The sequence below is a fragment of the Phyllostomus discolor genome, chromosome 5, assembly GCF_004126475.2.
Source record: "Phyllostomus discolor isolate MPI-MPIP mPhyDis1 chromosome 5, mPhyDis1.pri.v3, whole genome shotgun sequence".
In the NCBI taxonomy this organism is placed as follows: domain Eukaryota; kingdom Metazoa; phylum Chordata; class Mammalia; order Chiroptera; family Phyllostomidae; genus Phyllostomus; species Phyllostomus discolor.
In genome coordinates this window covers 152,744,814-152,757,460 of record NC_040907.2, presented here as the reverse complement: position 1 = coordinate 152,757,460, position 12,647 = coordinate 152,744,814, and the positions used below count along the sequence as shown (strand labels likewise).

The 12,647-nt window shown below is 43.1% G+C and overlaps 2 protein-coding genes across 6 annotated transcripts in view; both read left to right on the top strand.

Moving 5' to 3' along the window:
* PKD2L1 (polycystin 2 like 1, transient receptor potential cation channel) overlaps nucleotides 1-1,563 on the top strand; it is a 41,107-nt gene extending 39,544 nt beyond the window's left edge. For 4 of the 5 annotated variants that reach the window (XM_036027150.1, XM_036027147.1, XM_036027148.1 and 1 more), the window contains 2 exons: nucleotides 236-359; nucleotides 673-856. In XM_036027150.1, coding sequence (XP_035883043.1) covers nucleotides 236-359; nucleotides 673-717 — 169 coding nt within the window. In that variant the 3' untranslated portion in view covers nucleotides 718-856. Of the gene's footprint in view, nucleotides 1-235; nucleotides 364-672 lie in introns of all 5 variants that reach the window. The other variant, XM_036027151.1, reaches the window with a different exon arrangement.
* Nucleotides 1,564-2,902: 1,339 nt separating this feature from the next.
* On the top strand, nucleotides 2,903-9,792 carry BLOC1S2 (biogenesis of lysosomal organelles complex 1 subunit 2). The gene is made up of 5 exons (XM_028512153.2): nucleotides 2,903-3,010; nucleotides 3,387-3,503; nucleotides 6,678-6,797; nucleotides 7,697-7,801; nucleotides 9,310-9,792. The coding sequence occupies exons 1-5, from the start codon at nucleotides 2,908-2,910 to the stop codon at nucleotides 9,339-9,341; spliced, it is 477 nt and encodes a 158-aa protein (XP_028367954.1). The 5' UTR covers nucleotides 2,903-2,907; the 3' UTR covers nucleotides 9,342-9,792.
* The last annotated feature ends 2,855 nt before the right edge of the window (nucleotides 9,793-12,647 follow it).

Below are 12,647 nucleotides of genomic sequence, written 5' to 3'. Positions count from 1 at the left end.
CAGGGGCTCAGGGCTATGTTTAAATATCCTTCCTTGAGCTTCTTTCCATAATTTGCTAATCCCTTGTCCTAGCCCAGGAAGAACTTCTGTTCCCCTTTAATTCTGCCTAAAGGCTGGATCTTACCTTCCTCACTCCCATCCAGGCACACACCATTCTGTCCCCCTCCCCCCTGTAGACACTTGGTCCCCCAAACACATCTTTCTGCTTCCTCGGTCTCTCTCAAATTCTGTGCAGACTCACAAGGAGAGTTCTGCAGCTGGAGACTGTCCTGGAAGGAGTCATGGCCCAGGTTGATGCTGTGGGCTCAAAGCTAAAAATGCTGGAGAGGAAGGGACAGCTGGCTCCTTCCCCAGGCAGGGTAAGTGGCTCTTCTTCACCTGAGTCCTCTTGGCTCCCAAAAGCTGACCTCTACCATCTGCTCCACTCAGTGCGTGGAGGCAAAACCTTTTTGAGAGATCTGTTTTCAGGCTATTGGGGCCACACGTTCTTCACAATAGTCAGTGTATAAGGGAAGGTGGGGTAGGTGGGAATGTCTAAAGGTGGTTGCTCTGGCCTGAGGGCTGCCTTGGCCTCTAAGAGATGGTCTGGGCTTGGACAATCAGATCCAGATAGGTGGGAATTGGGACACAAAGTCCTCTTTTTAATAACCGGTCTGTCTTTTCTTCCCATAGGGGGAACAGGCATTGGGGACCACCTGCAGCCAGCCCCAGCCGTGACTCCAGCCCCCTGGGGATTCCAGGGTGGGCAGAACAGTGGTTGCGGAGGGGTCCTAAAGCACAAGACAGCAGGCTTCTCTCTCACTGCCTCCCCAGAGGCCCCCTCTGCATGTACCCTCCACTTCTAGGGCAACAGTTCCCACCACTGCAGTTGCCGAGTACTACCCTGTGTTTGGCCTTTCGAGCCAATGTTTTTGTGTATAAATGGGCATCATGCTTAGGCTTGTGATTCAGTGTTTCTGTGTGTAGCTATGTAGCTCTGCATAGCTCTGTGAAATAATATCTCCCCCTGGGCCTCTCACTCCTTGTGCTTCCAATCTCTACTGTAGTGATTAAACACACAAAAAGGACAATAACAAACAAAATAAAGGAAGGGAGGGTAATGACTTCCTCAAGCATCTGGACAGCCATGATTTGTGAAAGGAAAGTAGAAGCCAAGACTAGCAAAATGTAGATGTCTTCCTATTTGCCAGTGAATGTTATCCTTTGTACATCTAGAGATCAGCTGCTAGAACCTATTGGGTTTTTGTCTTCCCCATAGAATTTTCCTATAGAAGAGAAGGGGAAGCCATATAGGAGAGGAGAGCTTCTCACGCAGGGAGATTGTAATGTTGCAGAGGAATTGGAGTGATGACCTTTCCAACCTGAAGGCTCAGTGGAGAAGCCTCCTCCCAACATTCTGCAGAACACTGGGGACTGAAGAGGCTGTAAACCAAGATGAAGATGGAGCCTGAGGAGGATATGGCAGAGAAATGACCTCAGAATTCATAGATCTTTGAACTAATGTGTGTTGGGCTCTGACTCTATTCTTCTGGTGACTATGAATAAAAATCCTTAGGAAAATCAGGACGTTGCACTTTGTTCTGGGATTGTAAGGGGAAGAAGAGAGGTGGAACTGAGCCATCCTTGTACTTGGGCTAGGGAGAGCTCATTCCTGCTGGGGGGTCTGAAATGGAGGCAGTGACAATGTGAAGAGCTGAAATGAGAATTTATTTCAGAACTTATAAGGAGTCCTGAAATAAGAACTTCTGGCCCACAGGAATGGTTAGAACTGCTGGGCACTCTGATTATACCATTAGAAACTAGAGACACTGCCCTAAGGAAATCTGGTTCTCAGGATGAAGTGAGTAAGGTCATGCCCTTACTCTGAGGTAGAGGACAGCTGGTGTGTATGGGAGCGTGAGAGGGTACAGGTGGAGGATAATCAGGAAGGGATAAGATAAAAAACTTCACCTGATTTTGGGTGTACAGGTCTACATTACAAGACCTGCTAGCTATATTCCCTTCTCCTTCCTCTGTGATCTTTATCCCTTCCTCATTATGCACCTTCCATTGTTTCCCAGTTGCTTTTTCTCGCCTATTCCCTTCACCCACCCCTTTTCTTCCATCCCATCAAGTACACTCTATACACCCAGAGGACTTGTGAAATAGCTAAATGCAGTTAAGATAACCAGTGTATCCTCAGCCCTGAAAAAGTTATGATCCAAGCTTTCTTATAGAAAGGCTGTATCAACAGAAGAAAAGTAGGTGCCAGCCTACAGCTAAGAAACAGGGGCCAAAGTGTGGTGGTTAGTCCAGGACACTGGAAGGGAGAGTTTTCCGCCCAGGGAATCAATGCCTGAAGATTTCCCTAAGTTTGAATGAGACTACTTTCAAAAGTGTGGATTCCCTGAGCAGACTCTGGCGACTTAGCTTGGGTGCAGAGTCTCTGGGGAGGGGGTAAACTGTCTCCTGTGCCTTTGGTCAGCAGCCCAACCCCAGATAGGTCCTGAGTCCTACTAGACTAGTGACCCCCTCTAGGGCAGCGATCCTCAACTTTTTTGGCACCAGGGACTGGTTTCGTGGGAGACAATTTTTCTATGGGGGTGAGAGGGATGGTTTTGGGATGATTTAGGCACATTTCATTCAAGCTCACCTCCTGCTGTGAGGCCCTGTTCCTAACAAGCCCTGACCAGAACTGGTTCTCGGCCCAGAGTTTGGGGACCCTTGCTCTAGGGGTGGCTACAGGGATAAGTGCACCCTCAGTTCCAGACGCCGTGACTCTTGGCAGTGGACAGACTCTCTACAACCTTTCTTAGCTTCAACTTCGGCTCCTTGCTTACACTTTACCACTCTCTATTGAGCGGCAAGACAGAGGAACTGCAGCGTCAGGAACCTAAGCTACAGTTAGGGAGCGCGCTCCTAGTGCGCATGCGCACGCATCGCAGAACCGGAAGCAGTGGGGGGCCGAGCATGGCGGCTGCGGCGACGGCTGAAAGTGTCCTGGCGAGTCAACGAGAGGATCCAGTTAGAGGTACGCGGAGTGGATGGAGTAGAAGTGTCCAGAGGGAGGCCCGGGGCTCCGGCTGGGACCCAGGATGCCGGGGCTTGCCTGACAGGAGCGGGCATGTGGGAGGGGCGTACCTGTGTTTGTGCAAGTGTTCTTTCTGTCCCGGCGAGTGAGATGGCTTGGCCGCGGAATCTGGCGTGAGCTGAAGCCAGTACAGGCGAGCAGAGGTGCTGTGTCAGGTGGGGCAAGGACGACGTGAGGGACTTGAAATTATGATACGTGGAGAATTCAGCCGACGTGATCGAATGAAGACAGGTGGAGGGTTGTGGGGAGCAGATGCTGTGGCTGGGTTAGGACCGGGTGTGGGGCAGGACGCTTAACTCATTCTCCTCTGATCCAGACGATGCCGCGGTGGAAACAGCTGAGGAAGCAAAGGAGCCCGCTGAGGCTGACATCACTGAGCTCTGCCGGGACATGTTCTCTAAAATGGCAACTTACCTGACTGGGGAACTGACGGGTGAGGCGGGGTCTGGGTTGATTCGGGCAATGCGGTGCACCCCTCGCTGGAGCTGTGGTTCGTCTTGGGGAGACCTGGGAGGTGCTCCCTAACCCCTCCTGCCCAGAAACTTGCCTGTTGGAAGTTTGGAACCATCCTGAATGGGAAGGAAAGAGGTCCATTTCTTCCCTGGAGAAGATCACGAACTACCTTAATACATAAGAATACTTAATACAACTCTACAGGCCTCCGTATTGCAGACTAATGTTGAGAAAACAAAACATAATTTATCAAAAAGTTTTTCCTTGGGGGAGTGTACTTTGAGTAGGGCTGTGAGGAGAATGATGGGCCACAAGGGAGAGAAACGACTAGTAAGTGAAGTGGTATGTATAAACGAGTAGTTTGTTTGGCTGAAACAGCAGTATTTACTGGTGCAAAGAGAAAAGGGATTGGGGGAGGGAGAGAGACCTGCAGATTTAGCGACCTGTTAGGTTGGTCTCAGGATTTGGTGATTCACTCCTTGGGAGATGATTAAGTGTTTGGTTCATGCTGTATTTCCAGGTGAACGCATGATCTGTGTGTGTGTGTGTGTGTGTGTGTGTGTGGAGGAGGGTCCAGAAGGTGAAGTCTGGTCCAGTGTGGCCTCTCATAAGCAGTTATTGTATTGTTTTGCTTCCATAGGAGATTGCTGTGAGCTAGATTTGGGAGACAGTATCTATGAGAACAGGCTTGATGTACAATAGAAGGGCTTGTGAGTCTCTCTCAGTCTGATTTGTTGTCTATCTCTGAGCAAGAGAGACCAAGTAACAGAATCTAGATTTTTTGGCTTTTCTTTAACAATTCCAAAGATTTGGCAATACCAGTCCCCCATTCTTATTGGCCTGTGATTCATTGGAGCTGAACAGCTGTATCCTTTAAATGGACTAGTCCTCTGCAGTTTGTCCCTGTCACTCTGTTTTCTCCCTTTTACTGAGACCTAGGCTTGGTTGCCATTTACCACTGTTCTTACACTGTTGTATTTTTAGTAATGGGTTTCTGCACTAATATCTCTAATATCTTTATCTGCACTATAAAAATTGCTAAACTAAATGATAAACTAAGAGGACCACATATTCCGAGAAGTGGGAGAGAACATATTTCTTTGTGAAAGTTGAGTTATTGTATGTGTTTAATATGCAAACACCTGACTTGCTTCACTCATCGACACATTCTGGCCAGCTTCCAAGTATTTGAGTGTCTGTTTTAAAGACATTCATTTGGTAGTAGAGAGTATAGGTATGGAGGAAAGAGAGACCAATGAACAGCATTCCAGGCGAAAAGTAATGGTGGTCTGTGACGGTGTCAGAAAAAGGAATAGAAAGGAGGGCATGGCGCAAGAACATTACAGAAGTGGAATTTATGGGACTTGTTAAAGTGAGTATTGAGGGATGGGAGCAGCCTAAGATGGATGTGTTTGAGCCATTAAGCCTGGGTTGTACCAGCAGCCAACATAGGGAAGTTGGAAAGAGGAACCATGTTTAGTGTGAAAACAGTATTTTCAGTTTTGGCTTGGTTGATTTTAGATTTTAAGAGGACACTCAGTTGACAGTTATTAAGACACTCAGGTGAGTTGCATGCGAGTCCAGAGCTCAAAGAGTGGTGAGAGTGGGAGAAACAGACTTGGGAGTTTAACCTGTATGGTGCTGTGAGCTGTGGCTATGCAAGATGAAATTGGGAAGGAAGAGCTCAGAGGTAGATAAGAGGGCCTTGGCTAAAATCTCAGGGAATGCTGGTATGGGGCAATTAATTTCTTTATAATAACAGTATTTGAAGCACCTAGGTTTCCAAATGGTTAGTTAATAAAATTAATTTTAGGCAAGTTGTAATTTTCCCCAGTTATTCTTACTTGCACAAATGCTCTTTTGAGTTGAAAGGGAATGCCGCTGCTGAGAAAAGTTGAGAAGTGATAGTTAAGGAGGTTGGATGAAAAAGGATCTGTCATAGAAACCTAAAAAGAACAGTTAGAAGGAGATTTAAAAAATCAGTGTAATGCAGTATACAGTGCTATAGCAGCCAAGGGAGAATTTAATAAAAAGAGGGAGATCACAGTGTCAGATACTATAGAGAGGTTCAGGAGAATAACTATGGATTTCATATGGTTAGGAGAGCACTGTAACCTTGGAGCGTGTAATTTCTCTGGATGGTGGGGACGGGGTAGACTGCAAGTGTTCACATGAGTGAACAGTGAGGACAAGAAAGCAGCGAGTGTAACCTACTCTTTCAAGAGGGTTATCAAGGAAGGTCCTTTGCTTTTCTGAGCAAATGAGGGTGAATGGAGGGAGTGCTTTTGGGCTGGAGGAAACCTGAATCTGTTTCTAGATAGAGTGTTTGGAAATGCAAAAGGAGATGACTGAAGAGAGGCTTTGAAAAGGTAGAAGGTTTGGGGATCCAGAGCACAAGAGGAGGAGTTGCCTTGGCAGGAGTAGGAGCAGCTTATGTCAGTGGGCTTGGCTTTCAGAAAAAGTGGAGTAGGAGCCATGTGCTTTGAGTAGGGGTTGGGAAGAGAATTGAGGATATGAGAAGGAGGCAAATGGTTTTGAAAAGTCAGTGCATAAAATGCAATATAGAATCAATCACACAGTAATAAATGAGTTACTAAGGAGTGGGGAGGTCCTAGTTGATTTTATATACACTTATGATGCAATCCCCAATTTATATGTTTTCACACTGTAAGAATACCAAGACTATTTCACTTCCCTTTTCTTAGGGTAGGGGTGTCAAACTCAATTTCACCCAGGGGTCACATCAGCCTCAAGGTTGCCTTCAAAGGGCTGAATGTAATTTTAGGACTGTATAAAAGTAACTATTCCTTAACTAGGGGCAAGGAGCTGACACTGCCGCTGGGTAGAAACAAGGTGTTGGGCTGGATAAAACAAGGTGGAGGCTGGAGACAGCCCAAGGGCCTTGTGTTTGCCACCTGTGTCTTAGGGCATAAGTTTATTATATCCCTTTCTAACCCAGGTCCTGAAGTTTCTGGATCTTAATTGGTTTAAATACTTTGCTGATTGTTGCCTGAGTTTCTACTTAGACATTCAGAACACACAACCTGAGTATAAATGTCTTCCTCTGTTGACATTCCCTAGATCCTGCCTTGAACACATTTATGTAATATAAGACAAATATTAAAGGCATTGTTTTCTTCTGTTTGTTTTAAAGCTACCAGTGAAGATTATAAGCTCCTGGAAAATATGAATAAGTTAACCAGCCTGAAGTATCTTGAAATGAAAGATATTGCTATAAACATTAGTAGAAACTTAAAGGACTTAAACCAGAAGTGTAAGTAATAATTCTTATAATCAAACATGTTTATAAATGTTCTTTTGTGCTTGGGGCCATGAAGAAGGGGAGGGAACAGGCCCCTGTACTCAGGGAGCTCATTTTCTGAAAGCGAGTTACAAAGTCAAGGTGGACTTCTTCCATTCTGAGGTGTAATGTGTTCTGGTGATATGGTTATTTCGGCTTCTGAATATTGATTTGATCAGTTTATTCCTGGAAAGGAGTAGGAGACTGACAGGGTGGCCAGGTTCTGATTTAACAATGAAGTCAGTGAGTTGATTTACCAGTGAAATCCATAAGGGACTACTGTAGACCCTGCCTGGGTAGCCCAGTTGATTAGAGGGTTGTCCGCATACACCGAGGTTGTGGATTGGTCCCCTGGTCAGGGCACATATAAGAACCAATGAATCCATCAATAAGTGGGTCAACACATTTCCCTCTGTCTCTCCACTCCCCTCTAAAATCAATAAATTAAAAAAAGAAAAAAAAAGGACTACTCTATAAACAGAAAACCCAGAACATTTATAAATGGAAAATGCTAATTTAGACTGGTAGAATATATTTTTCTATTAACTTATATTTGTGTTCCCTGTCTCCTTGGTCTGGGAGACCAAAAAATGGAATCACTAATGGAAAGATTGCTTGAAGAGCAAGGAATTTAAAAGAGACAGAGTTAATGGATGAGAGAAGACCTGCTTTGCCTAGGTCACAGTCATGCCTGATCAGCTAAGGATCTGCTGTCTTCTAAAATGTTTGTCCTGCTCATGACCAGAATCATGTCACCCCTCCCTGTGTGTCTTAGGCAGAGCTGGAGAGAAACCGGCAGGCTTAATTTTTCACTCTTTTCTATTCAACTTGTTGAGGCCATATAAGCATGTGGTCTGTTTCTGTTTTTAAAGATGCTGAACTACAGCCTTATCTGGATCAAATCAATGTTATTGAGGAGCAAGTAGCAGCTCTTGAGCAGGCAGCCTACAAGTTGGATGCATATTCAAAAAAACTGGGTAACCATTTTTATTTCTGTCTTGATTTAATCAAAGTACCTGCCAGTATGACTGTAGTTAATATAATTAACATTTATGATGTGCCCACAATGATCTATTTTAATCTTCACAAAAACGTAGTGAGAATAATTTTTTTATTAGTAGTAGTAGTAATAAAAAGAACATTTCCCATGTACTTGATCTATCAGGAGCTGTTCTTAGTGCTTTACCTACATTATGTTTTTTATCCTCCCAATAACCTATGAGGTAAGTACATGGTTTTATTCCCCTTTCTATAGAGGAAGTATTCCAAACCAGGTCTGACTGATTACAAAGCTTACGCTCTTAATTGTGGTTCTGCAGGCGAAAGCATCTTTAATAAGATAGCTACAAATGTCTTAAAAAACAGAATAGTCAGTTAAAGGGCTTCATGAAGGATTACTTTTTCTTTAAGGGAGAAACTGTACTTTTAGTTTTGATAACTTGCTGACTGGTTCTGGCTCATATATCCACAACTAAAAATAACAAAATTGTTTTTATCTTAAATATAATTTACAGGTTATTTTATTTTTGTTATTGACAGTTGACTACTTCAAGAGAGTAGTTTGTAGCAGATGGAGATTTGATGTGGGTGGTGATTAACAGTTTCATTGACCACAATTTTTTTTAATTCTTCTTTGCTTTTTAAAGATTTTATTTATTTATTTTTAAGAGAGGGGAAGGGAGGGAGAAAGAGAAGGAAAGAAACATCAATGTGTGGTTGCCTCCCGTACTGGGGATCTGGCCAGCAACCCAGGCAGGTGCCCTGGACTAGAAATCAAACCTGTGACATTTTGGTTCACAGGTTGGCACTCAATCCACTGAGCCACACCGGCCAGGGCTCACTGAGCACAATTTAATTTACTGAATGGTCACTGTGAACCTTACTATGTAGAAGGCATTGTACCAAGGTGTTTACAAGGTACTAAAGAAAAAGGGAATCTATCCCATTAAGAGGCCCATTTGATGGTCTTTTAAATCTTTGTGTCTTTCAAAATTGCTTTCCAGGGATAAGGAAATGAAAGGTGAAATATGCCTTTATACTCCCTGCGAGCTCCAGCCTGGCTCCCAGAGGGGGCTGGCACAGTGCCTGGAGAGGCAATTTCCTGTGCTCCCGGTGGCTCAGGGGCCAGTAGATCTGCTTACTCCTCCTGGTGGAGCTATCTGAGCAGGCACTGTTGGCAGGGTTAGAACATAGTGAACTTGTGTTAGGTTCTCTATTCTGTGTGTGTGTTTCACTTCTTACCTTAGGCTGTGCCTATCAGTGACATTCGGACAGATATCCAAATATGTCCTTAGCCAATGTGGTGGTTAACCTTCATGGTGTGCCTACAATTTGCACAGTTTGGACAGGTGATGAAATTGAAACTGATGTATTTCAAAGAAATGCAATAGATATTTTTGAATTTGTTTGGAAATGCTAACAAAGAATGTCTTTGTAAGAGCCAGTTTTAAATACTACTCCCTCTCCCTCTCCCCATCCCCCACAGAAGCCAAGTACAAGAAGCTGGAGAAGCGATGAAAACTTGATTCCTGTGGGACAAAGTCTTGTTTAATGTGGAAGAATGTTTTATAAGACCTGAGTCTGAGGCAGATGAGTTGTCAAAACTTCTTAAAAGGAAACCATGTTGGCCATCCCGGAAACATCCTACCGTTGGAGTTAAACTGGAGAATTGTGGCTACTCCTGAATTTCTCTTGGGGCAGTATCCCTCAGAAACTCACACTTATAACCTCTTACCTTTTACTTGAATGCTTAATTATCCATTTAGGACACAGAGTCTCTCCAAGTTCAGGATAAACCTGGGCTTTTCAGTCGAAAATGAGAGGGCTTATTTTCTCTACATTATTTTCTTAAGTGGCTGGATTTTGAGTTACTGTGTAAATGGTTGTTTTTTCTATTGATGCTAATGTATTGCTAACAAGATTCTCAAATAAAAAAGGAAAACAAAACAAAGTTCACTACAGTCTGTCATCTTGTGAGTCAGTAATTTACTTTTCCATAACATTGCAAATAAGAAAAAATCTTACAGTAATTTCAGGCCGAGTCTTCTTGATTGAGCAGAAACACTGAGAGGAGTATTGCGATAGCTGGGTATACGTGATGGGCCCTCCCATCCCTTCTTCATGAGAGTCATGTCAGAGGATGGATGGCATCTCACCGTGTACTCCCTTTTGGAAATGTGATAAAGACAGGATGTGTATGTGTGAGGTGGGGAGGTGGGCCGCCACTCATACAATAAAGCATTTTATAAAATATCTTTCTACTTGTGTCTGCAGGGTGAGGGGCGTTCTGGGCTCTATTTGTCTTCCTTGCAGACCAAAGACATCAGTGGATGGAAGATACTGACTGACCAGTTTAGTTTAGAAGGCACACAGCCTTACCCAGAGTTGGGTGTTAGCAGCTAGAACGGTACCTGAAGGCCCCAGTTCCATCTCTAAATTAACTTTGTTTCTGTCATTCCCCACTGTCTCTGCTCCAGACCCCAACTGTTTACCCTGTCTTCCTCTTGATTATTTAATTTATTTCTGCTTTAATTTTCATTATTCCCTGCCTTCTGACTTTGGGATTAGTTTGCTCTTTTTCTGGTTCCTGGAGGTGTGATGTTCCTTGATATAATTTTCTGTTATATTGAAATTCTTACTTTGTTCTTGATAATTTTTTTAGAAGTTTTTGTAGTTTGTCTACTATTGAATAACAGTCCTCTGTTAATAATACTTTCTTCAGGTCAGAAATAAGTCTGCCTTGAGAGTATATAATTTCTATTGCAGAGATATTCCCTTGGTTTTGGAGTTCTTTTTTTTATAGTTTTTTAAAAGATTTTATTTATTTATTTTTAGAGAGGGAAGGGAGGGAAAAAGAGGGAGAGAAACATCAATGCGCGGTTGCCGGAGGCCGTGGCCTGCAACCCAGGCATGTGCCCTTACTGGGAATTGAACCTGTGGCACTTTGGTTTGCAGCCTGCTCTCAAGCCACTGAGCTATGCCAGCCAGAGCAGTTTTGGAGTTCTTAAGACTCAAGATATTTCTCTCTCTCTCTCTTTTTTTTTAAAGATTTTATGCATTTACTTTTAGAGAGAGAAGGGAGGGAGCAAGAGAGGGAGAGAAACATCAATGTGTAAGAGATACATTGATAGGTTGCCTCTCCCATACTCCCAACTGGGAAACCAGCCTGCAACCCAGGCTTGTTCCCTGACTGGGAATCAAACCTGTGACCTTTGGGTTTACAGGCTGGCACTTAATCCACTAAACCACACCAGCCAGGGTGAGAGCTACTTTTTTTAAATACAGGCATTTATAGCTATAAACTTCCTTTTTAGATCTGCTTTTGCTACATCCACAAGTTTTGGTATGTTGTGTTTCCATTTTCATTTGTCTCAAGATATTTTTTTACTTTCTTTTTTACATTTCTTTTTTGGTACATTGGTTGTTCAGGAGTGTGTTGTTTAATTTCCACATATCCATCAATTTTCCAGTTTTCCTCCTGGTTTTGAATTCTAGTTTCACACCATTGCAGTTGGAAAAGATACTTGATACAATTTCTATTTTCTTGAATTTGTTGAGGCTTGTTTTGTGGCCTAACATATGACCATCCCAGAGAACGTTCCATGTGCACTTGAGAAGAATGTATTCTAAAGCCAGACTGGCATGTGTGTAAGTTTTCTGTGTTTTCCTTTTTTTCAGTTTCCTTTTCTGTTACTCTGACACGTGGTGTTCAGCTATCTTGATCTACCTTAATTCTCATGGATGAGTTTTCATAAACTTTCTACTTTAGAATAGTTATAGGTTTCTATAAAAGTCTTAAAGATAGTACAGAATTCCATGGATGAATTTCATGTCTTACTGTTTTTCCCTCTTCCTGAAATTATTACCCATCTTTTCCACTGTTCTTCAAGGTTCAGTCTTGATCTGTCTCCACTCCTGTGCTGTGTTGTATTACCTCAAAGTGGAAAAACACATGCTTAGTTTGCCAGCAAAGGAGGGCATCAATATTGATGAGGCAGGGAACATGATGCTTACCAAAAAAGTACTGCAGAAGTTGTAAGGAAAACAGAACTTTTGTGTTCTCCCTTACAGTTATTTTAAGTTTTAGTTAATTTTGAGTTGCTTGGAGTGTTTTCCATGCCCTTCAGTTGTCAGGAACTCCGGCACTCATCTTTGTTTCAATTTCTGTAAACACTCTTGTCTCCTACCAACTGGCCTGAACTCTCCAAAAAGTCAATGCCATGAAAAATAAAACCAAAAACGCAGGTGGGCTCTTGTAGATTAAAAGCAACTAGAAAGAATCGAATGCAAGTGTGAAACTTGTTTGGATTCTGAATGAAAGCCAATGAAGATATAAAATTGAGGGAGGAGGGACCAAGGAGATGTATGTTGTTAGATGGTATTTCTGAAGTAATGTCAGTTTTCTTAGGTGTGTGAATGGTGTTATGGTTATGTCCTTATTTCTAAGACTAAGGAGGGTGGTCCTTATTTTTAGGGAATGCACTCAGAGGTATTCTCGATGTCTCCACGTTACTTTGAAATGATTCAGAATAAAAGTGATTGTGCACCTTGAAGGCAATAGCCATTTTTTTAAAACTTTTGACAGGTTCAACACCTATGAAAATGACGTGTGGAGGGAGTGTCTTGCTTACTAGCATAATGTTGTTAGGCTTTAGGATAGGCCCAACATTGTGCTGGGAACTTTCTAGCAACTCAGTCACTTCAGTTGTCCCGAGATAAAAAAGCAAAATGGGATTCCTTTTTGTCATTTCTCCTTTCACTTAATTCCGCCTTGAGAAGAAACTGATTGCGAGAAGCTGCGGGCCCTCGGCGCTCGCCGTAGAT